Source organism: Orycteropus afer, unplaced genomic scaffold, assembly GCF_000298275.1.
Source record: "Orycteropus afer afer isolate SDZICR_OR568_19922 unplaced genomic scaffold, OryAfe1.0 scaffold00006, whole genome shotgun sequence".
NCBI lineage: Eukaryota > Metazoa > Chordata > Mammalia > Tubulidentata > Orycteropodidae > Orycteropus > Orycteropus afer.
Window position 1 is genome coordinate 15,832,570 of NW_006921593.1, and position 23,066 is coordinate 15,855,635.

Consider the following 23,066-nt stretch of genomic DNA (forward strand, 5'->3'; position numbering starts at 1 on the left):
CTGCACACACACTTAGTCCTCTTCCTTTTGGTGCATGGCTGCTTCCTTGCCCCTGTTCCTGTGGGCCTTCTAGGATGCTTGGGAACCTGGCAGCCCTTAACTCTCACTCGACACATTTTTTATGGTGCACCAGTTACGGCGCTGGGGCTAGGGCACAGACCCCAGTCTCAGGAGCCATGTCCTCACGAGAGGGGAACAGACACACGTCACCCTGCTGGCCTGGGTTCCACCAGGGCGAGGGGCATCTGTTGGGGCAGTGGCTTAGTCTCCTAGGGCTGAGAGTCCCACAGGCTACATATCAGTTCAGGGGCGGGGATCTGAGTGCAGGACGGGGCTCCTGTCCGTTTCAGCTTCTGGTGGCTGTTGGTGGTCCTTGCATTCCTGGGCTCCTAGGTGTGGGGCCTGGGGGTCTGTCTGGGGGTCTTCTCCCTGTGCATCTGTCTGTCTGTCCTTGATATAACTCAGGAGTGATTAGGGTCAGGACGCACCTGCTCACTGCAGGTTGGAGGTTCAAGTTGCCCCGGTTACTGTGTGAGAAAGGCTGGTGGTCTCCTGAAAGTCAGCCCTGAGAGCCCTGTGGCCTGTGGGGGCACCACCAGTGAGCCGGCGAGTCAGAAACAGTGGGCCGCTCAGAGGTGGCAGCGAGTGTTACGCTCCAGAGTCCCGCCCACAGCGTGGCTCTCAGAAAGTCCTGCCGCCGTCCCTCCTGATAGTTCCAGGAGCTGCTGTGGGAGATCAGACCGTTGGCGCAACACCGGAGAGCTGCACACGTCCCAGGTGGTGTGCTCAGCCGCTACCTTTGAGCAGGACCGCTCTGTCTGCTACTTGGGGTAAAATACCACGGCAACAGGTTTGGTTGCTATGCAACGCATACATGGCCCTTGTGTACGCCAGAACCGTATGGACAGGTGCAAAGCCCTGGTTATGAGGGGCTACGTAGAGACAGAGAAGGGAGTGTAGACCCACGTGCAGGAACATGGGCTGCAGAGCAGAGACCGTGGGCCCTGAACGCAGACTCCCAGCTGGCTGAGAGACAGCCTGTCCTCTGAAGCCGGCAACACCAAAGACAGCTCTCCATGCACGCTTCCACCTGGCTCTGACCTGGTGACCTCTGTCAAGGCGACTCTGTGGAGCCAGGCCCGGCAGTGGCCACACCATCTAATTGAACCCCTGTGGCCACCATTCACAAGCAGGTTATGAGAAGACTGAGGCTCAGAAGGGCCAGGTGAGCAGCTCAGGTGATGAGTCGTGGCCCCAGGCTTGTGTCCTCTGCCCAGCCCCACGGTCGCCTGCCTCATTGAGACCGGGGCCCTGCTGCCTCCCTACGTCCCTTATTCACAGCTGCCCGAGCCGTCTGGTGGCTCTTGTCATTTCCCTGGAGCCCGCACCGTTTAATCAGGACACAGGCTGGTGCAGAAGGCCCTCCGCTCCCCTGAGCACTCAGTGCCGCGGCTGTGGTGACTCAGGAGCGAGAGACGCGCTCCAGTGAAGAGATCTCTGAAGCCGGCATCTCCGCAGGCAGGCTGGCTGCTTGGTGGCAGTCCTCACTCCTGGAGGCTGCCTGCCAGCGGTCAGACCGTCTCCTGGTTCCCGAGATTCACAGCTGGACATGCCCAGTGTGCAGTGGGCTCCCCTGACAGTGATGATCTGTGCCCCCCTCTGCTGCCCCCACCCGTCTGGCAGCGATCCTGCTGTGCTGGCTCGCGTGTGACCACCCGATGCAGGAAGCCATGCCACTGTGTTTCACCAGCAGGACCACCCGAGGTGCACAGGCTTCGGCAGAGCTTCCCGGTTAAGACGAGGAACCAAGGCCTGGCAATCAGCTTCCAAGAATGAGCTGACGAAGGGGGCCCTTCACATGGGTCCCGAGGGGTCCCAACAGCGTCGTCCCACACAGTCCTGGCAGGGGAGTCCTTCACACGAATCCACGTGAACTGCCCCGTGGGGTTCCTGCAGGGGAGACCCTCACGTGGATCCGTGTGAACTGCCCAGTGGGGTCCGTGGCCCATCATCTTCATGGAAGCATGTTACCAGGCCTTTCTTCCATGGCACAGTTGGGTGGGTTTTGCCCTGCTTTTGTGCAGCCCCAGTTGGAGGCCTTAGAATGCCCAGTGGCCACAGCAGTGGACACAAGCGCACAGTGATGTGAAGGTGGCACGGGGCCAGGCACACGGTGTGTTATACATGGGCTTGCCGTGACTCGAGGGCAGCTCGTCGCATTTTCTGCCACAAGGTGGACCTGCATGTCAGTCAGAGCCGGGGGAGTGGGCTGACGAATACGGAGAACCGTCCTGAGCAGCTTCTGGGGCCCATGGAGCCACATCTCACAGACACCCCACAGGGTAAGACAGCCCACGGCCACGGGAGTTCCACTCCCTGGAGTGATGCTGGCCGTCAGGAGGGCTTCGGGGCCAGTGGGGGTGGAGGCAGAGGCCCCGTCGTCATGGGTTCGTCGTTGGGCACTGCCAGGAGAAGACGGGCACACCGTGCCTTGTGTTGAGGTGGCTCAGATCCGGGAAGGCACCAGAGATGCTGGAGCCACCTGCAGAATGGGCCCCCGTGTGGGGCCGTCTCACAAGGACCCTGTCCTCCAGGGGGGCCCAGGATGCCCCGGTGGAGTCTGGGGCGGGGGAGGAGGCAGAGGGGAACCAGCTGCCCTTGAATCAGTGCTGACTCCCAGCACTGCCTCGCGTGTGGGATAGGCCTGTGCTCCACGGGGAGTCCGAACGGTTGGCAGTCGGAACCCATGGAAGGGCACCTCGAAAAAGGAGGGAAGGTGGGAGAGAGAAAAAGAGAGAGGCCAAGCTACTGACAGAGGGCGAAGGAGTTTGGGGAGGAGGGAGGACCCCAGCAACCCTGGCCCTAACGTGGTCTCCCAGGGACCCCGACCATGACCCAGGACTCCCACCTACCAAGTGCTGGGCATGGCCTGCACGGCCCCTTTGACCCCCACCACAGCTGGGGTGAGGATTGGGTGGGCCCCTTCACAGGCAGCATGCTGTGAGCGGGGATCCCCACCTGCCAGCCACGTGCCTGTGTCTTGGACCTGTTTCCTCATCTGTACAGTGGGGTGCCCCTGCCCCACAGCAGCGGGGGCGCTGGTCACTCCCCGGGCGACCTGCTCACAATTCAGAGGGGCTGTGATCAGCCTTGTGGCCATGCTGGTCCCAAGACTCCCTCAGACTTGTCAGCACGGGCTGCTCTTGGGGTGTTGGGGCCAGACAGGGACAGGTGGGGAAGGCGGCGTGTGGCTGGTCAGCCTTGGGAGCTGGCCACAACAACCACCTCCATGCAGGTGGGGGTGCAGGCGACCTGCCCAAAGCCGGCAGCTGGCCAGGGCTCAGGGCAAAACCTTCACCAGATCTTGGACCCCCAAAGCCTCTGCTCCACCCAGAGGAGAGGCAGACCAGTGGGTGGCCACGCCGGTCCAGATCCAGGGCACAGAGGGCGTGGTGAAGAGGGCCTGCAGCTGGCAGGGTGGGCCAGACAGGTAGGGCAGGTAGGGCCAGGCTAGGGGCCGGCTGGGTGGGGAGAAGGGCGTTGGGAGGGGCCTGGCTGAGGCAGGAGAAGTGGTACCAGGAACCAACCCAGGCTGCCACAGCTGGGAGCTGTGCTGTGGGCAGACAGCCTGCCACAGGGCCTGGCCGGCAGCAAGAGAACCAGGAGGACGGTGAGGTATTAGCATGGGGTACTTGGGGGGTGCACACACGGGGGGTACGTGTATGCCTGTGTGTGCATATGTATGTGTGCATGTGTGTGTATGCGTGTGCTACGTGTGTGTGTGTGCACGCCAGGGATGCCGTGTCCGTGTGGGAGCTCCCGTAACAAGAAGGGGTCTTGGGCCAGCACGGTGAGTCCAGTGTGAAGCAGCCCACTGCCCAGCCCCCTCCCAGGCAGGGCAGAGTGCCCAGGAGGCAGGGGAACACGGGCCTGCCCGTGCTGACTCCTGGGTCTGGGCGGCACCACTCTCTGTCCAAACCCCACAGCACCTTCCTACGGAATCAAAGCCCTTTTCACGTTCACAGTCCCTGACAGGGATGGGGTACCCAGGAAGCGAGGTAAGCACAGGCTTCCTTGTGCTGCTTACTATTCTGGAGTGACAACGTGAAATCAAAGACGGGGTGAAGCGTGTGGGTGGTGGTCCACTACAGATCAGTAAGCACAAGCCAGCCCATGCTTACCTTGCTCATTGGGTAATCTGCCCCCACTCCTAGGGCAAACACCCGGGACCGGCCTGTCATCCAGGCTAACGCACAGGCACAGAGAGGTCCCCGGCAGACACAGCCTCCTCTGAGAACTAAATTTTCCAGAAGAAGGGAAGTGTGGGCTGAGCATGGGCAGGACAGAGAGAGGCCCAGGAGAATGATAGCGTTGAGATGTGGACACCGAGGTCCGGGTCTGGGGTCAGGCCACGCCGGGATGCAGCTGGAGCCTCTGGCTGCCAGGACCCAGGAGGGTGGGCACAGCTGGAGTCCTGAGCCCTGGTCCAGGCTGGCCCTGCTGCGCTGTTGCAGCTGTGGCCACTGTGGGACAGAGGAGCGGACGACAGGGAACCCTGCTGCTCCGCCCAAGGTCACGGGCATGATGAGAGGCCAGGGCTAAGGTCCGACCTGTGTGGTTGCCGGACCGCTGCTCAGCCCAACACGGCCACCAGTGCCCTGGCTGGTGTGGCCACCAGGAGGCAGCGCTCCCTTGCTTGTCCAGTCCTGGGGCTGACAGTGACTGCTAGGCGGAGGGGAGGAGGCCAGGACAGGGCTGAGAGCTCGGGAGAGGGACCAGAGCCCCAAGGACAGGCGTCCAGGCTGCAGAGCTGGCGTGGGTGCTGGCCGGGGGCAGGTGGCAGAGCCGGGCCCCTGGGGAGCCTGTGTGGGCAGAGCCCGGACGTGGGGGTGGGCTGCTCACCCCTCTGTCTGCTGCCGCGTGCGGTGCCAGTCTGGGCCGCTTCCCAGACCCTAGCCAGGCAGGCGAGAGGGCCTCCCCCACTTCTTGAAGACAGTCTTGGAACCCTCAGAAGTGGGCTCTGATTCCCTGGATGGTCCAGTTAAGCATGCGACTGTTAGCTGGAAGGTTGGCAGTACAAACCCACCCAGACGTGCCTCGGAAAAAGGCCTGGTGATTTATTTGAAGAGGTCACCTCCTCCTAGAGGTGGGGCTGGGCCCCGCGGGGCCAGTGATCACGGACATGACCCTGCAGGGTGTCTAGTGGGTGGACGGCCACTGCAGAAGAGCAGTCAGAAATGCCATTCATTTGCCAATGCCCTGGGCCTGCCAGGTAGGGCTCCAGCAAGTGAGGCCTGGCTGGTGAGAGTCAAGGAGGCAAGGGTCCTGGCAGGTGAGGCCCGGCTGGTTAACTGCAGGAGCTGAGGGTCCCGGCAGGTGAGGGTCCCGGCAGGTGAGGGCTGTGGAGCACCAGGAGAACCTAGCCAGCAGCAGGTGTTGGCTCCTCTCACCCCTACCCTCGGTTGCTGCCCCAGGGGTTCTTGGGTGGAGCTGCCCCACAGAAGAGCCCAGCCCTCAACTCCACACTGGGCCTACCGGCAGAGCACCTTTGAAGCCCCAGCCCAGTGGAGCAGGAGCTCGGAGGACTGCCGGGCCAGCTGACCCTTCTGGGGGCCCAAGCTCAGAGCCAGGTGGCTGGCGACCTGAGACAGGGTTCTGGCCACGGCAGGAGCCAGCCTGGACGGAGGCTAATGAGCCATGGGCAGCCCCAGGGTGGGAAGGCAGGGCTACAGCCAGAGCCGAGGGCATTGGGTGGGACTGGCTGGGCCGACTCTCGCCCACCCCACCCAGTCTGCCCCCCCCCAGGAGCTCTCCTGGGCACCTGCTGGTTGCTGGGAGCTGCCAGGAGTCAGTCACCATCACCTGGGCCACAGTCCACAAGGGTTAGAGGCCCCGTGCCCCAGGGAGGGCGGGTGAGGCCAGCCTGCCATGGCTTTGAGAGGTCAGCCCAGCCACTCTGCCGCCTCCTGAGTGGGCGAGGGCCATGGCTCCAGCCACCAGGGCAGAGGCCTCACTCAGCCGGGAGTCCCACAGGTGGCCGGGCAGGGCCACCATCCCAAGGGGCCTGGGTGCTGAGCCCCATGTCTCTCAGGTCCAGCACCCTTGTCCATTGTGCCCAGCCTGGCACAGCAGCAGTGGCCTGCCCTCCCATCTCAGGCTTCTGAGGCACGGCCAGGCCAGCAGAGCAGCACCACATGCAAGGGCTCATCAAGGACTCAGCCCAGTGCGTGAGCTCAGGGCCGAGCAAGGTGGGGCTGGGCACGACCCCCACAATGCACAGCTGGGGGGCCAGGAACCCAGGCTCAGTGCCAGCAGCAGGGACCCCCTCACTCCCATGCCTTCGTGGGCACCCCAACCTGCATGAGAGCCAGACACATGCCCCAGAGCTTGGGGACGGTGGCACCAGGAGACCACTCCCTCTTAGGAGGCCTGGGGCTTGGCACAGGGCATGGGGCTGCCCACCTGGCTGTACGGACGGCTGTCTCAGGACATGGTGAGGATGAAGGGCCAGGTTGGGAAGCATCACTCACTCCCAGATACTGCTGTCCTGGGTGGGGGCAGAGACAGACGTCGCCAGTGTGCGGTGGGCAGGGCCCCGGCTGGGGGCACACAGAGTCCTAGTGTGGCTCTGAGGCTTGGAGACAACCCTCCCTACCTCTGCCAGGTCCCTCTGCTCCGTGGCCTGTAGACGGCTCACCTGCAGTGGGCTGGGAAGTGGGACGGGGGGTGTAGGCACCCAGGCTTAAGTGGGCTGTGCATGCGGTGGGGGGGGCCAGGTCCCTGGTCTCCTCCTCCCTCCTCCCACCTCATGACTGTGTGGCCTTCTTCCCACCTCCCCACATCCTTCTGGGGAGGGATTTGCTACCAAGACTGGTGGAAGGGGCCCAGCCCAGCCAGGAGCAGGAAGCAGGAAAGAGGCGAGGGCCAGGGGTGGTGGGAACAGTGTTTGACCTGGGTGGGCAGGGCCGTGGGGCTGAACTACACCTAGGAGGGGCAGGCAGGCCAACAAGTGCCCACCATCTGCCTTGGCTAGCCTTCTGACTGGATCCACTTCACAGATGAGAAAACCGAGGCCCAGAGAGGGGACAGGGCCTTGACCATGGGCAGAAGGAAGGGCTGAGGCTGCCTCAGGGAGCGACCCAGGCAGGGGGAGGTGGAGATGCCAAGAGGAACACATCTCTTTCCAGAATCCCAGGTGAACAAGATCCCTGCAAGGCCCTGTGTTAAGAGGAAGGGGAGACAAAGGGCCAGCCAAAGCTGTCCTCACAAGGCAAAGTCATTCCTCAGAGTGGTCAGGTTCTGGAGTGGGGGTCTCAAGGGCCCAAGCTAGGGCTCTCCGGAGGCCTTCCTGGAGGCGGTGGCCAAGCCTGATCACGGACCCTCAGTTTAGCCAGATGCCAGGAATGCTCTGCCACATTGGCTGCTGGCATATGTCAGCATTGGGGCCCCAGGCCTCCCAGGCAGCCTTCACTGGCCATTTCCCTCAGGGGATCAGCCTCGGAAGGAAGGCCACCCTTGGAGGTCCCTCAGCCTGTCCCGGGTCCAGGCCTCTAGCCTTTCCAGAGACTCCAGCAGGGAGACCCCTCCTGCAGGCAGCCACAGGCTTTCCATGGCAATCACCTGCCCCACTGCCACTTGGACAAGGGCCTGAAACACACACACAAAAGGCCCAGGCCTCAGTTTCCCCATATGCAGCATGAAGGGAGGAGTCCTTGGGCGGCAGATGTGCTTAACTGCTCAGCTACTGACCAAGAAATTAGCAGCTGGAGTCTGGCCAGAGGTGCCTTGGAAGAAAGTCCTGACCGTCGCCCTCTAACGTATCAGCCACTGAAAACGCTCCAGGGCCCAGGTCTACTCGACACGTGGGGTTGCTGTGTGTCACGATCGACAGCCAATGTTTGGTTTTTTGGTGCATGGGGGGTGCACAGACGACCCAGAGCCCTTCCAGCCTTGTGCCTGCCCCAGTGTCTGTGTCCACCTCAGTCCGCATGCCGTCCGCTTCTGAAGGTCATGGGCCCCCTCCAGCCCCTGGGCACGCCCTAGACCCTGGCACCTGAGGCAGGACCCATCCCTCTGCCCCACCCGGTCAGGTGCACGCGCACCCCCCCCCGCCCCACCTGGTCAGGTGCACGCGCACACCCTCCGCCCCGCGCCGTGGATGGGTCTGGAGGCTCAAGTCACAGAGCAGGGGGCAGGCAGCAGCACCTTCCAAACAGGCAGAGGAGGGAATTTTGTGATGTTGAAACAGCGTGATGGGACCAGGGAGGTGACACGCAAGCTGAGCCTCAGGACAAGGGGGAGCTGTGAGAACAGGGACAAAAGGTCCCAGGCCAAGGACAGGGAGTCCCTGGAGGAGGGCCGGGATCAGGGGAGGGAGTCGGATGTGGTGTCCGCTCAGCTCCCCAAGCTGGTGCTGAGTGTCCCTGGGGGCCATGTGGCTGCAGGGACAGAGAGCGGGGCCGTCTTCTCTGTGTCCCAAGGACCCTGACCCTCAAGGACTCTCGGGAACATCGGGCATGCTGATGAACCTCTCTGAGCCGGGGTTTCTGTCTGTTCCCAAGGAGCGGGGATTCCAGCCAGGACCTCCGAGCACCCAGGCTCAGTGTTACGGGGACACAGACTGCGTGGTCCGTCACAGGCAGGGCTGCCAGGAGGGTGAGCATCAAGGGGAAGAGGCCTGTGCGATCCGTCAGGGGCAGGGCTGGCCCTTTGTGGCTGTGCCCACCTGCCCTTATAACCAGCGGGGAGCTGCAGACCCCACCTGCCACCCAGCCTTCCTGCCCAGGACACCTTGAGTGGAGGGGGTTCTGCAGAGACCTCCAGCACCAGGGCGGACAGACAGGATGGTCAGGTGGCCAAACACAGAACCACAGTGTCCACCCTCACGGCCAGACCCTGCACCTGACCTAGGGACCTGTCCCCCACCCAAAGCACCCAGGAATGTTTCCAGAGTATCTTCTGGGGCCTGAACTTCCCTTTTGCAGTTGAGGTGATAGGACAGAAGGAGCGTGTCGAGCACACAGTCGGCAGCACTCAGCATTCACTGCCTCGGGTACAGCTTCAGCTCTGCCAGCTTGCCGCCGTTTCCATCCCAAGGGAGACCCCGTGCCCAGTTAGCAGTCACCCCCATTCTCCCGCCCCAGCCAGTGCCAGGACTGTTAGAACCTCCCGACCATCACCACCCTCTCTAGCCCCCGCCCCCGTCCCTGGGGCCTGGGCAGCAGCTGCCTGGCAGCCAGGCCCAGGCAGGTGAGGGCACCTGGCGACCAGCAGGTTCCTGGGAGCCAGCTGCCTCTGAACAGCCAGCCCAGAGGGATAGGGTGTCGGCAGGGGGCAGGGCCTGGCTTCTGCAGCTCCCCCCTCTCCTTAGCCCTTCCTCAGGGCCTAGCAGCCCAGCCAGCTCAGGTGGGCCAGGTGGGCCAGTGGGAGGTGGGGTGGCCGCTGCCCCGCCCCAGGCCTGGCAGGCACCCTAGAGGGAGTGGCTTTGCACCGCCCCTGGAGGAGGGCCACGTGGCCACGTGAATGCCCAGCAAGGCTCCTGGGAGGCCAGGCCTGGAGGCTGAACCAGGGAGCTTCCTGCCTGCAGAGGTAGGCACTGGGCCCTGGACTACCAGTCGGAGGGGAGGAGGCCAGGACAGGGCTGAGAGCTCAGGAGAGGGCCAGAGCCCAAGGACAGGCGTCTAGGCTGCTGAGCTGGTGTGGGGGCTGGCCGGGGCAGGTGGCAGAGCCAGGCTCCTGGGGGGCCTGCAGGTGCAGGCAGAGGCCGGACGTGGGGGTGGGCTGCTCACCCCTCTGCTGCTGCGGGCAGTGCCGACTGGGCTGTTCCCAGGGCCCCACCCAGGCAGGGAGGCAAGAGGGGCTCCCCCACTTCTCAGTTCTGGCTTGAAGACAGTCTTTGACCCCTCAAAAGTGGGCTCTGGATCCCACTTGATCACGAGCTGACAGGTTGCCGGTTCGAACCCACTTGGAGGTGCTCTGCAAGAAAGGCCTCGTGATTTCCTTTCCCAAGTTCACAGCCCTGGACCCTGGGGGTGCAGTTCTATTCTGCACAAACGGGCTCAGTACAGTCGGAATTGGAGGATGACCACCAACAACCACCACAAGCCCTGGGGAAGAGGGGACACGAGGCAGGGACCACCCCAGCCACCCAGTCAGCTGGGTGGGAAGGGAGGGGAGCCTGGGGCTGGCCTTGGAGCTGGGGCTTCAGGGAGATGAGTCTTCTCCAGGGCAGAGAGCCGAACCGGTCAGACTCAGTTCCCACGGAGGGGACGGGATGACCGCACAGCTGCCGGGGATGTCGAGTCGTGTGGGCTGGGGCCTAGGCAGAGAGGCACCTTCCCTGCTAGGCTATGGCTGTGGGGGCTTGGTGGGCACGGCCGTCCTGCCCCCTCCCGTCTCGGCCTGCTCCTCCTCCCCTTGCTCCCTCCCTGCCCGGCTGCTTCCTGGGTCTGAACCTTTGCCCTCCCCCGCTCCTTCCCCCCTGCAGATGAGTAATGCCTCGGGGATCCCAGGCACAGCGGTTCCCCTGGCGGATTCTGAGACCTGGCCCCAGCCCAGCCTCCCACCAGCCACACCCACGCTGCCCACTGGGCCGCAGATGGACCGCCTTGGGAACAGCTCCCAGGGGGCCCCCAAGCTCTTCCTCACCACCTCACTGGCCCACGGCATCTCAGGCATCTTCGTGTGGGCCGCGCTGGTACTCACCTGCCACCAGGTAAGCCTGCCCACCTGTGGAGAGCTCCTGATGGGGGGTCTGAGTTCCTCAGAAAGCAGGGAGCAGGGTCCAAGCTGGGCTGCAGGAGGGGCACCCTCCTCCGCAGACCCCTCTGTGGATGGCCTCCAGCTGCGGAGGCAGCACAATGGACAGGCAGCACGCTCACTGCCTGGGCAGAGGTTATGGAGCAGGCAGCACGCTTACTGCCTGGGCAGGGGTTATGGAGCGGGCAGACAGGAAGTGATGCCCGCACTCAGGGGCGGACAAGGGGACGGGGGCAGGGGGGCCTGGAAATTCTTGGAGGAATGGATAGGACCAGGGAAGATGTTCCCAGCCAGGGGAGTCGGGGAGCCCACGCAGCAGACAGCAGGGAAGGGGTGAGGGGAGCCCACACGGTGGACAGCAGGGGCAGGACGTGGAGCCCACATGGGTGCCAGTGAGTGGAAGGAGTCTGACGGGGGCAGTCAGCTGGAGAGAAGCAGAGAGGCCTGAACAAGAAGACGTGGGCACCAGAGTAAGGAGTTGAGCCTTCCGTCGTGGGTGGGCGCTGGGGAGCCACAGCAGGCTGTTACGGGAGTGAGTGCACAGCCATACAGCTCTAAGACGGCTAATCTGGTGTTGACCAAGGGGATGGATTGAGGGCAGTCAGGAGACTGGCAGGCAGGGACATCCTGAGCCCAAGCCCCAGAGGCCGTCCAAGTGGGGGGGCCTGTCATACACCTTTCTCAGTAACAGCCACCCACTGTGTGGGGCGTTCCCAGGGTGGCAGACACAGTGTGTGAGAGATGGCTAGGCAGAGCACAGTGAGGCTGAGCGTGGCAGAGACAGCCCCTTCCTGCTGGGGCTACCCGAGAGGACTTCCTGGAAGAGGCGGCATTTGAACTGAGTGTTGCCAAGGTGCTCTGGATGTCTGGACAGGTAGACTTGACAGGTGGGTGGTGCACGTGCATTTGCAGGAGAAGCAAAGCCTTACCCTCTAGCGGTGGGGCAGAGCTGTAACTGGTACAGGCTCGTGGTTTAAGGAGCAGCCAGGTGGCGGGGAAGGAGCCCTGGTGGGACCCGCGGTTAAGCTCTCGGCTGCAAACTGAAAGGTTGGTGGTGTGAATCCACCCAGCGTCTCTTCAGGAGAAAGACCGGGAGGTGTGAAAAGAGGGGGAAACTGAGGCGGGCGAGGTCAGTGGCGGGCCAAGGTCACCCAGCTGGGCAGAGCCGGCCATCTGCTGACGTGGTCACACTTCACCTCCACCACGCTGGCTGGGAGTGAGCTCTGATAAGGAGTTGGCCTCCGCCCCATGTGGCACCTACAGAGCTGAGAGCTGGCAGTGTACATGCTGTCCCCTCGCCCTCCACACCTCACCCACACGGTGCCTCCTCCAGGAAGCCTGCCCAGGAGCCTGACCCCCTGCTCCTCTTCTGTTAGATGATAAGATGATCACTCACAAGTCCCCGCGGCCCAGGGGCAAGGAACTGATGTCCTCCCTCCATCCTCCCTCCCTCCTCCTCCCTCCCTCCTTCCTCCTTCCCTCCCTCCCTCCCTTGAACCTACCAGCTGCTCCACAGAAGAAAGATGGGGCAGTCTGCTTCTATAAAGACTACAGCCTTGGGAACCCCTGTGGGGCAGTTCCACTCTGTCATATGGGGTCTCTATGAGTTGGAAGTGACTCAATGACAATGAACGTGGTTTTTGGTGTCCTTTCCTCTCCCCTGCACATTTTAACATATCTGGGGTCCCACTTGGCTTGTTATGATGACTTCTAAATGTTGCATTGTATCAGAGCACCCTCCCGCCATGTTATTTCTTTGAACAGCCTTTTTAGTGGCTATATACTATTCCTCTCATGGCTGGACCATAGTCAGCCTGACCACACTGCTATAAGCAAAGCCCATGATAGCTTCTCACTGTGGGTCCTACAATGAATACCCTTGCCCACTGTTGTTGTTGTTGTTATGTGTCATTGAGTTGGACCCAACTCATAGCGACCCCTCCTTGGGTTGCCGAGGCGGTATCACTATGGAAGTAGATTGCCCAACCTTCCTTCTGAGGAGTGGCTGGTGGGTTTGAACCCCCAGCCTTCTGGTTAGCAGTCAAGTGCCTTAGGCACTATGCTACCAGAGCTCCTCCCTGCCCACTAGCAGTTTTTCATTTCTGAATATGTTTGTTCCCTGGGACAAATTCCTCCGAGAGGTCAGAGGGCGTAAGCTCATTTGACACCCGCATGTTGAGATGACAAGTTGCCTTCCTTCCAGAATGTCGTGCCCATTTAGGGTCTGGTCTCTCCCCAGGGTCTGGCACTTGGCAGACCCAGGAGATCCTTGTGGAATAAATGAATGAACGAGTGAGTGAGTGAATGATGAGTGTCCCACCTCTAGGTCATTTGTTAAGAAAAAGAGCTGCCTCAAGTCAAAGGAAGTCCTGACAGAAAACGCAAAGCTGTGGCAGAAGACACGCTCCCTCTGCTTATAACCGGCTCTGTGGTAGGATCTCACCTTCTGTGCAGAGACCTAAGAATTTCCCATGGTACAGTGGTTAAAGCATGGGGCTGTTAACTACAAGGTTGGCAGTTTGAACCCACCAGCAGCTCTGTGGGGAAAAGACAAGGCACTCAGCTTCTGTTAAGATGACAGCCTTGGAGACCCTGTGGGCAGTTCCACTCTGTCCTCTAGGGGCGCTGTGGGTCAGAATGGACTCCACAGCAGTGAGTGTGGTTTGGGCTTTGCTTCTGTGAAAATTGACAGCCTCGGAGACTCTGCGGTGCAGTTCCACTCTGTCCTCTAGGGGCGCTGTGGGTCAGAATGGACTCCACGGCAGTGGGTGTGGTTTGGGCTTTGCTTCTGTGAAGACTGACAGCCTTGGAGACCCTGTGGGCAGTTCCACTCTGTCCTCTAGGGGCGCTGTGGGTCAGAATGGACTCCACGGCAGTGGGTGTGGTTTGGGCTTTGCTTCTGTGAAGACTGACAGCCTTGGAGACCCTGTGTGCAGTTTCACTCTGTCCTCTAGGGGCGCTGTGGGTCCGAATCGAGTCCATGCAGTGGGTTTTTTATGCAGAGACCTGGGTTTGATTCCTGGCCAATGCACCTGTCTGTCATTGGAGGCTTGTGTGTTGCTGTGATGCTAACCAGGTTTCAATGGCATTTTCAGACTCAGGTGGACTAGGCAGGAAGGCCTGGTGATCTTCTGACTATCACAAGGGTCCGACCCACACCAGTTGTGGCTGACGCAGGACCCGGCAGTGTTTTGTTCTGTGCGAGGTTGCTGTGAGTCAAAAGTGGACCTAGTGGCAGCATCACCCACACATGAGAGGCAGATCCTCGTAGAAAACACGGGAACACAGGGACAGACAAGGAAAAGAAAGGAACCCTGGTGGTGTGGTGACTAAATGGCTGCTACCCAAAAGGCCAGGTGTTCGAACCCACCCAGCTCCTCAAGAGAAAGACCTGGTGGTCTGCTCCCATAATGCCTACAACCTAAGAAACCCTATGGGGTCGCTGTGAGTCGGAGTCGACTTGACGGCCCCGTGAAAAACAACACAAGGAAAGAGCAAGATCCCTGGGGGCCTGCCTCCCCCCGCCAAGGAAGCTTTATGTGGCTTGTTGGGCATGTACCCCTGTCCCCTTCCTTCCTCACACTTGAAGGGCCATACCCACGTTGGGCAGGGGGTCAGCATGTGAACGGCCCCGCTGCCTGGCCACGGGACGCCCGCCCTGCCCCGACCCCCTGCCTCCCACAGATCTACCTGCACCTGCGCTCCTACACCGTCCCCCACGAGCAGCGCTACATCATCCGTCTGCTCCTCATTGTGCCCATCTATGCCCTGGACTCCTGGCTCAGCCTCCTGCTGCTGGGGAGCCGTCAGTACTACATCTACTTCGACTCGGTTCGGGACTGCTATGAAGGTGAGGGGCCCTCGGGGCAGCCAGCCTGGCTCCCAAGGCTCCACTGAGGATGGCGGAGTGAGGAGGGGCTCTCCAGGGTCTCACACCCTCACTAGTGGGCAGCACCAGTCCCAGCCCCCAGGCACCCAATCTTACAGGCCCCGTCTGGAGGGGCTGTCCTGGTGGCAGGGACTGGTAATGGCTCCAGGGGCGTTCAGTGGACTAAGGGCTGCAGGCAGGCCGCCTAGAGGTGGCAAAGCAGGAAACCGGGCCCTGGGCAGGGACTAGGGGCTGTGAGAGCCGTCCCCGGAGGCAGTGGCAGGCTGCAGACTTCAGAATAAAGGGCATCCTGCCGGCAGGTCCAGCTGCTTCCATGGCACCTGCTGCCTGCAAGGCGGCTGGTGGTCAGAGAGCTGGAGAAGGGCCCTGAGGGGCAGCCTGGCCCCATGCGTCCCCTCCTGAGCCTCTGTTTCTCCTTGGTGAAAGGTACCCTCTTAGGCCTGGCAGAGGAGGGGTGGTCAGGAGGCTCTGTGCAGGTGCCCTGTGGGAGGCCGTGGCCCGGCTGCCGGAACTCACTGCACCCCTCACCCCGTACCGTCAGCCTTCGTCATCTACAGCTTCCTGAGCCTCTGCTTCCAGTACCTGGGCGGCGAGAGCGCCATCATGGCTGAGATTCGGGGGAAGCCCATCCAGTGAGTGCCTCGCCCCAGGGCCCTCCACGCCAGGGACAGGCGCCACTGAGCCCCACTCTGGCCCCGCCCCGCGCCCCGGCCCCGCCCCCGTGCCCGCCACGTCAGGGATAGGGGAGGGGACAGGGCCCGAGAGACCACTGGGCCCACCAGGGCCCTGCACGTGGGGCCAGAGGGCTAGGCATTCAACAAGCCCGGCTCAGGAGATCCCTGCTCGCAGGTCCAGCTGCTTCTACGGCACCTGCTGCCTGCGAGGCATGTCCTATTCCATCGGCTTCCTGCGTTTCTGCAAGCAGGTGCGTGGGCTCGTCCACGCCCATCTGACCACCGACTGGAGGGGTCCACACGCAAGCCAGCCCTGCCTGTGCTGACTCACAGCCAGATGCCCGGTCCTTCCTCCTGGACTGGTCCAGGGATGGACCCCTTCCCCGGGCCACCCTCACCCCCTGCCCCCGTGTCCACCCCCACACCCAGGCCACGCCCCTGTGCCTGGCGCAGACCACGCCCCCCCGCACTCACTCCCAGCCTGCTGCACGCCCCGCCCCCGCCCCGCCCTAACTCCTAGGCCCCGCCCCCGCCCTACCCCACGCCTCGCCATGTCTCGCCCTCACGCACCGACCCCAACCCACTCTGCCCCCGACCACGCCCTCATTCGTGACCACGCCCAAAGCCCCGCCCCATTTCCCTGGCCCCGCCCCTGCCCTGCCCTCACGCCTTGACCCTGCCCCCAGCTCCACCCTCATTCCCTGACCACGCCCCTGGCCCCTCCCTCACTCCCTGGTCCTGTCTCACGCCCCACCCCTCACGCCCCGGCCTCGCCCCACGCCCTGCCCTCACTCCCTGGCTCCGCCCCACACCCCGCCCTCACTCCCTGGCTCCGCCCAGCGCTCCGCCCTCACCCTGGTCCCGCCCCCAGGCCACCCTGCAGTTCTGCATCGTGAAGCCCACCATGGCTGCGCTCACCATCATCCTGCAGGCGCTGGGCAAATACCACGAAGGGGACTTGAAGTAAGGCCCTGGGGTCCCGGCACTGCCTGCCGCAGCCCAGAGGGAAGGCCGGTGCCAGGCAGCGGGCTCTGCGGCCGGGGGGGCGGGCAGTGGGCGCAGCCTCCTGACCCCGCGCCGCCCGCAGCCTCCGCAGCGGCTCCCTGTACATCACGCTGGTCTACAACGTGTCCGTGAGCCTGGCCCTGTACGCGCTCCTGCTCTTCTACGAGGCCACCCGCGAGCTGCTGCGCCCCTTTGAGCCCCTCCTCAAGTTCCTCACCATCAAGGCCATCATCTTCCTGTCCTTCTGGCAGGGTGGGTGCGCCCGCGGTCGGGGGCGGTGAGGGGGCTGCAGCCCATGGTCAGGGGAGGTGCGTGAGGCGGACACCGCCCGCTTTCGGGGACGGTGAGGGGACTGCTGCCGGTGGTGGGGGAGGGGAGGTGTGCCGCCGTCAGCGCCATCCCAGGCTGGGTGTGAGCACTAGATGTGGTTCTGTAGATATGGTTCCGGAAAGCCAGGGTGGGTCCTGGGGCAACAGGCCACCTGCTGGGTCAGGACCCAGGCTTTGCGGACGCCTGCCCTGCAGACTCCGTGGGGTCAGGTGCCTCCTCCCAGTGACCGCCCCTTCCCCAGGGATGCTGCTGGCCATCCTGGAGAAGTGCAAGGTCATCCCAGAGGTGCAGGCCGTCGACGGGAGCCTGGTGAGGGCGGGCACGCTGGCCGCCGGCTACCAGAACTTTTTCATCTGCATTGAAATGCTCTTCGCCTCCGTGGCCCTGCGCTATGCCTTCACCTGCCAGGTGTACTCGGAGAAGCAAGACTTGCCAGGTCCGGGTGCCAGCAGGGCTGGGGGGGGAGGGGCGTGATGAGGAGGGGCCTGGTGGGGGAGGGGACGGGATGGGGAAGAGACATGGTGGGGGTGGGTACAAGGAGGAGTGGCTTGTCACTGGGACAGGAGGGGCACCAGGCCTCCCTGGCCTCCACCAGTGCGCTCCAGGCTGGGGGAGTGTGGGTCGGTTTCTGGAACCAGGGAATATCAACTAGACTGGCAGGTGCCTGGTCCAGGGACACCCCGCCTTCTGCCCACTTCACTTTCCAGCTGGCAGGTGAAGGGTCCAGTCAGCACAAAGCCGGGGCGGGTAGTGAAGACAGGTCAGCAGCCTGAAGGCCCCTAAGCAGTGCCCGGACAAGCAGCCACACCACAGCCGGTGCTGGGCCAGCCAGACTGGTCCAGTGAGTGGCCTACTGGGCATCTTCTGGCTTGGAGAGGCCAAAGATGTCAGAGGGAAGGGGACAGCTAGCCTGAGACCCTGGAGGACCAGTGCCTGTGGGTTGAGGCTGAGGGGCTGGGGCCATCTTCAGGGGCACCCCAAGTCCTGGCACTGGCCACCGTGGGCAGCAGGGCACGGGCTGCACGAGGGCCATAGCTGCCGTTCACAGCTGCTTGCCCGCCCGCAGTGCCCCCTGCCCCCATGCTGAGCATCTCCAGCGGCCTGAAGGAGACCATGAGCCCCCAGGACATCGTGCAGGATGCCATCCACAACTTCTCGCCCGCCTACCAGCAATACATGCAGCAAGCCACACATGAGGCCCCGGGGCCTGGCCCCAACACGGGCCCGGCGGGTGGGGGCAGGAAGAACCGCAGTGTGGAGAAGAGGATGCTGATCCCCGATGAGGAGCTCTAGGGGGTTCCCAGCCCCACTCTTGCCAAAGGCCCGCTCCCGAGCCAGCCTCCAGCCAGGGGCCCCACGGCCAGATGCCTGTCCGAATGGACCACAGCCTGGGAGAGGCATGTGAGCAAATCCACAGCCAGGGGACCACTGTGGGGCTTCAAGATGGCCTGGTCGTTGGTCCCTTGAACAGCAGCCCCTGCAGCCCGCCTGGGCTGTAGAGGAGCTGGGAGCTGCCTGTTCAGTGTGGCTGGGGTAGATGGACAGAGGGACACATTCCAGGCTGAGTAGCCGCAGAGGACCGGAGAGAGCCCAGATGAGCAGGCTTCCCTGGGGAGGGTGGGAGCAGCTGCTGGCTGCACTGTGACTGCTGAGGGCCGGGCAAAGGCTGCCCTCTGCACCACACACTACAGGGCCCTGACAGCCCTCCCACCCAGAGAGGGACACCCATCTTGGCAGCCAGGGCAGCCTTTCCGGAAAGCGGGTTTATTTAGGTTTGAATACGCAAAGCCTGGTCTCTGACATCACTTGTGACTTCTGTCCTTGCACCGGCCGGGGTTCTGCGGGTGGTCCAGAGAGGCCCGGTGCTCTGGGTCTGGGGCTTGGGAGCAGAGCCTCATTCCACCCTAGGGCACGGGGCTGACACCAACCAGCTGTGTCACATGTTCCTAGCAGGCCAAAGGACAGGAACTTTGAGATCAGAGCTGGTGCCCCGCCCCGAGCCTGCTTCCTGGTGCCATCGTGGCCACAGTATGCTGCTCAGCTCTTGCCCACTGGGCCCAGAGCGAGCCCAGCACGGAGCCGCCTTCTCCCGCCCTGCCCTCCTCACACCGGACCCTGTGTGCTGAGCTGGTATCTGGGGGACATGTCATGGGTCCTGGGCACAGGGGCCACCGCATGGGGCCATTACAGAGGGTGCAGATGCAGAAGTGCAGGGTGGTGGGTGGGGCGGGGCATGGGAATGGCAAGGCACTGGGCACAAGGGCTCCCTCCCACATCTCTGCTGCCCACCCCCACGGCCCTGGGAAGGAAAGAGACAGGCCAGGGTCCCAGGACTGACTGGCGGGATCAAGGCCCAAGAGGGGTCACTCTGATGCCATTTGGCTCCCAGGAATGCGGGGGACACTCAACAGCGGCTAGGCTGATAAGGTGGGCCATTCCTGCTCCTCAAGCAGGGCTGGCAAAGTCTCCCAAGCCCACTGTATTGCCCCCCATGGCTGGCAGACTGGGTGCCTCTGCAGCTCGGCTCCCATCCCACTCCACACAGCTTGGCAGGGGCTGGGAGCCGGCCTGGCACACCCCAGGACCTGCCACCCCAGGACTCGTGTTCTGGGGGCCCCAGGAGACAAGGAAGAGGCCAGCCCAGGCTGATGAACTCAGGCCAGAGGCTTGCCCACCCTTGCTCTTCACCCCATAGACCCCTCCCCAGCCTTGCTCCTCACCCCATAGCCGACCCCTGCCTGCGTGCAGATCCCCGGCCCGAGCTGCTGTGCCGGCTTCGTCAGGGGCCAGTGCTAACGGGCACGCGCTGGCAGCCTGAGGGCTGGGCGCTCTGTCAGGGCTGGTGTCTATCCAGCTGTGTGACAAGGACCATCCCAGCAATCTCCCACTCGATAACCCCACACTAGCCTTTCAGGAAGGGGGCCAGGCTGGCCTGGGGTAAGGTGGCCGCTCACAGGCGGACGCCCCCCTCCCTTCCGGTTTCTGTCCAACGTAACAGGGTGAAGGCACCAAGGTGAGTGATGGCCCAGGCCAGGCCCCCCCCGACCAGGCCTGGGGGGCACACTCAAGGGGCAGGAGACATGGCCAGAGGGCAGGCAGAGCCCTGCTCCTGCCTCAGTGGGCTTCAGCATTCCCATCCTCCAAATGGCCCAGTGACGGTCAGTCTGCAGTTTCCCTGGAGGGTGGGCGCACAGGGGGGCCTGAGCCTTCCACCCGGAGGAACACAGGCCCACCACCTAGAGGTCTGGGGGGTGGGCAGGCTGCCTCTACCTGTGACTGGAGACGGACGCAGAGCCTGAGGGGCCCACGTGGGACCCCACGCAAAGCACCGACCACGCAGCCGGGGGCTCTAAAACCAGTCCTTTATTGCAAAGGTACAAAAGCAGCCTGGCGGCAGATGTACAGCAATAAATTACGTGGTGGCAGTGAGACCGGGGGCCTGGGTGACGGGTCCCGGCACCGGGTCTGCTCGCAATAACTTATAACAGAGGCAGCACAAAAATAAATATTGAAATGAAATCAAGGAGCACCCCCGGCGGCTGGCCGGCTGGGTGCCAAGGCCCTGGCTGCGGAAGGCCGTTATCTTTCAGGAAGCAGGGGCCCGTCTGTGGAGGACCCCCAGTCGGAAGCAGAGACAAGGGACAAACCCACATCACAAAGAGGCTTTGCCTTTGTTCGTAAATTAGAAAAACAAATCCATGTATTAAGATCGTGAACACGAGATCTCAGTGATTGGAAGGAAGAGAGTGAGGCGCTGCCAGGTTATTTCCCGGTGGGGCAGCGGGCCCCTGGGGTACGGTGACCCCGGGGGCCCTGCTCCCCTTGGCGGCGGCCTGGGGCCCAGCGCCCCCTGGTGGCGCCCCGCATCCCTTTCTCCATGCGGACAGCGGAGCCTGTCCCTGGCTGTGGAGGCCTCAGGCAGGGCCCTTTGGGGTGGGGGGCAGGCCAGGTGCTGGGGAAGGGGGCCTCACTGGGAGGGCAGGCGGGAGGCCAGGGAGGAGCAGGGCGCCCAGCCCCCCAACCCCTGCTTAAAAGCCAGCTCCGCTCCCATAAAGATTTACAGTATCAAACTTGAAAAAAAATTGTTACAAAAAATCTGTACGATAAAATGTGTATATAATTATATATATATATATATCTCTGTATATCTTTCTCTCTCTTTAAATATCTCCATGGTCCTTACTGATATCCAATATGGATTACCTACCATGGTCATGGTATAAACAGTGTGTGTGTGTGTGTGTGTGTGTGTGTGGTGTGAAACCCTGGCCTTCTGCTCTGCGGGTACCCAGTGCTCCCAGAAGCCACAGTTCGGCCTGCCCTCAGCCTCTCCTCCAGGACAGGGGGCCCTGGAGCCCTCCCCACAGTGGACAGATGCAGCCCTGGCCTCATCTCCCCTGCTCTCCTCTCCAGGGGGATGGACACCCCACACAGGGGATCTTATTTGGTGGTGGTGGCAGGGGTGGGGCCTAGTCGAGGGGGCTGAGGAGAGAGGGGCCAGGGCCAAGGGCCCCCGCTGCTTACCCAGAGGGGGGCTTACAGCCTGTGTGGCACTGGACCCACTGCCCAGCCCAGCTGCCCCAGTCGCAGGCACCTCCCCGCCCGGCATCTCTCTCTCGCCTCGCCAGTAGCACCAGTTGGGAGCCTGGAAGAGCCCGGGGTGGGGGGGGCGTGGCACCTTCCGGAGCCCCCCGAGGTCCCCTGCAGGTCCCAGGAAGCCCAGGAAGTACCTCCAGGCTTATCCTTAAGGCTCAGGAGCCTGGGGAAGAAGGTGCGAGGCCGCGGCCTCAGCGACAATTAAGCACCAAGTTACAATCATCTACCTTTGGGTCTGGCATTCGGGGTCACACACACTAGTGCCTCCTGGCAAAGTCCTGGCCACCTCTGCCCAACACCCTCATCCACTTCCGCGAACCCTCCTCTCCAGCAGCCGGCCCCTCACCCACCCACACACACACACACACACACACACACACACGGGGACTCGAGCCGACACCGCCCCGTGAGGACCAGCTGCTCCTCACCCTCCAGCTTCCTCGGCCGCTTTCCTCCTGTGTCTGAACCTTGTCCTCACATACACCGAGGGCTCGTGGCCCCAGGGCTGCCCAGGAGCCCCTGCTCAGATCACCCCAGTCACCTGGCCTGTGGGCTTGCACCCTGCTGACCTCCCTTGGGGCCATGGCAGCCCATCGCATACCACACTCCCTGCCACACACACACACACACACACGTGTACTCACATGCAGCCCACACGGCACCTGTGTGTGCACATGCACAAACCCCCATCCCATCGAGGACACTGCCCCAAGTCTGCCTCACGGGGCTGGGAGACGTCTGAACACAGCGGGCCCACGGCTGTGCCTCCCTGTGCTCTGCTGTGACCCGCCACAGGCAGACTGGGGCACTGAGCAGGTCAGAAAGGGGCTTCCTGTCCAGGTCAGGGCATTGCTGGGGAGACACATGGGCTGAGCATGTCACAGGCACTCAGGTCTCGTGCCAAAGGCTCCTGAGCCATGTCACCTCTCCCAGCAGCAGGGGCTGCCTCAGTGTGCGTGCCCACAGACCCCGTCTCCACGTCCTGGCGATTTTGGGTGCCAGACAGACCCTAAAAGGACACACCTTCCAGGGAGAAGTGACGCCAGGGCCCAGAAAGGGCAGGGGTGTGTGTGTGTGCGTGGTTGTGTTGTGTGAGCACGTGAGCATGCATGTGTGTGCACGTGTGTGTGGCACGTGGTTGGGTTGTGTGCGTGAACGTGAGTGCCTGTGAGCACATGGGTGAGCACGTGTTTGTACATGTCACGCCCGTGTGTGCATGGAGGACAGTGCCGCACAGGCGTTCACGTCATCCTACACCTACAATCCCCTTCCTGACACACACAATCCGGCCGTGGCCACAGGCCCCCTCTGGGGGGCACACGGGTTGTGCTCCGGCCCCGCCCCCGCGCCTGGGTCGTGCTCTAGGACGCGGCCGAGAAGGGCACGGAGGGGGAGGCGAGCTCGGCGGACTTGACGATGGTGATCACGCTGGTGGTGGTCGCCTTGGAGGGCGCCACGGGGCCGCGGGCCACGGTGCGCGCGAAGGTCTGCAGGGCGTCGTACTTGGCGCGCAGGGCGTCCAGCTCCAGCCGCATGCTGCTGTTCTCCCGGGCCAGCTTCTCCACCTCCTGCTGCAGCGCCACGCGCTGCCGCTCCAGCTCCTCCTTCTGCGTCACCCGCTTGATGCGGCAGCTGGCCGCGTAGCCGCGGTTCTTGAGCGTGCGCCGGCGCTGCTTCAGCCGCGTCACCTCCTCCTTGGTGAGTCCGCGCAGGTGCTGGTTCAGCTCCCGCACTGACATGCTCACCAGCTCGTCATCACTGAGCGCCGGTGCGTTCTCACCCGCCTCCTTCTTGACCTGCAGGGCGCACGGGGG

At 63.0% G+C, this 23,066-nt stretch overlaps 2 protein-coding genes across 2 annotated transcripts in view; one reads left to right on the top strand and one right to left on the bottom strand.

The window, feature by feature from the left end:
- The first annotated feature begins 10,486 nt into the window (after window positions 1-10,486).
- On the top strand, window positions 10,487-17,949 carry TMEM184A (transmembrane protein 184A). Its single transcript, XM_007941236.1, has 8 exons — window positions 10,487-10,714; window positions 14,443-14,608; window positions 15,189-15,279; window positions 15,497-15,572; window positions 16,193-16,284; window positions 16,409-16,578; window positions 16,898-17,098; window positions 17,723-17,949. The coding sequence occupies exons 1-8, from the start codon at window positions 10,487-10,489 to the stop codon at window positions 17,947-17,949; spliced, it is 1,251 nt and encodes a 416-aa protein (XP_007939427.1).
- Window positions 17,950-22,613: 4,664 nt separating this feature from the next.
- The window catches only part of MAFK (MAF bZIP transcription factor K), a 1,498-nt gene continuing 1,045 nt past the window's right edge, over window positions 22,614-23,066 (bottom strand). Inside the window, exon 2 of the mRNA XM_007941244.2 lies at window positions 22,614-23,048. Coding sequence (XP_007939435.1) covers window positions 22,614-23,048 — 435 coding nt within the window. The remainder of the gene's footprint in view (window positions 23,049-23,066) is intronic.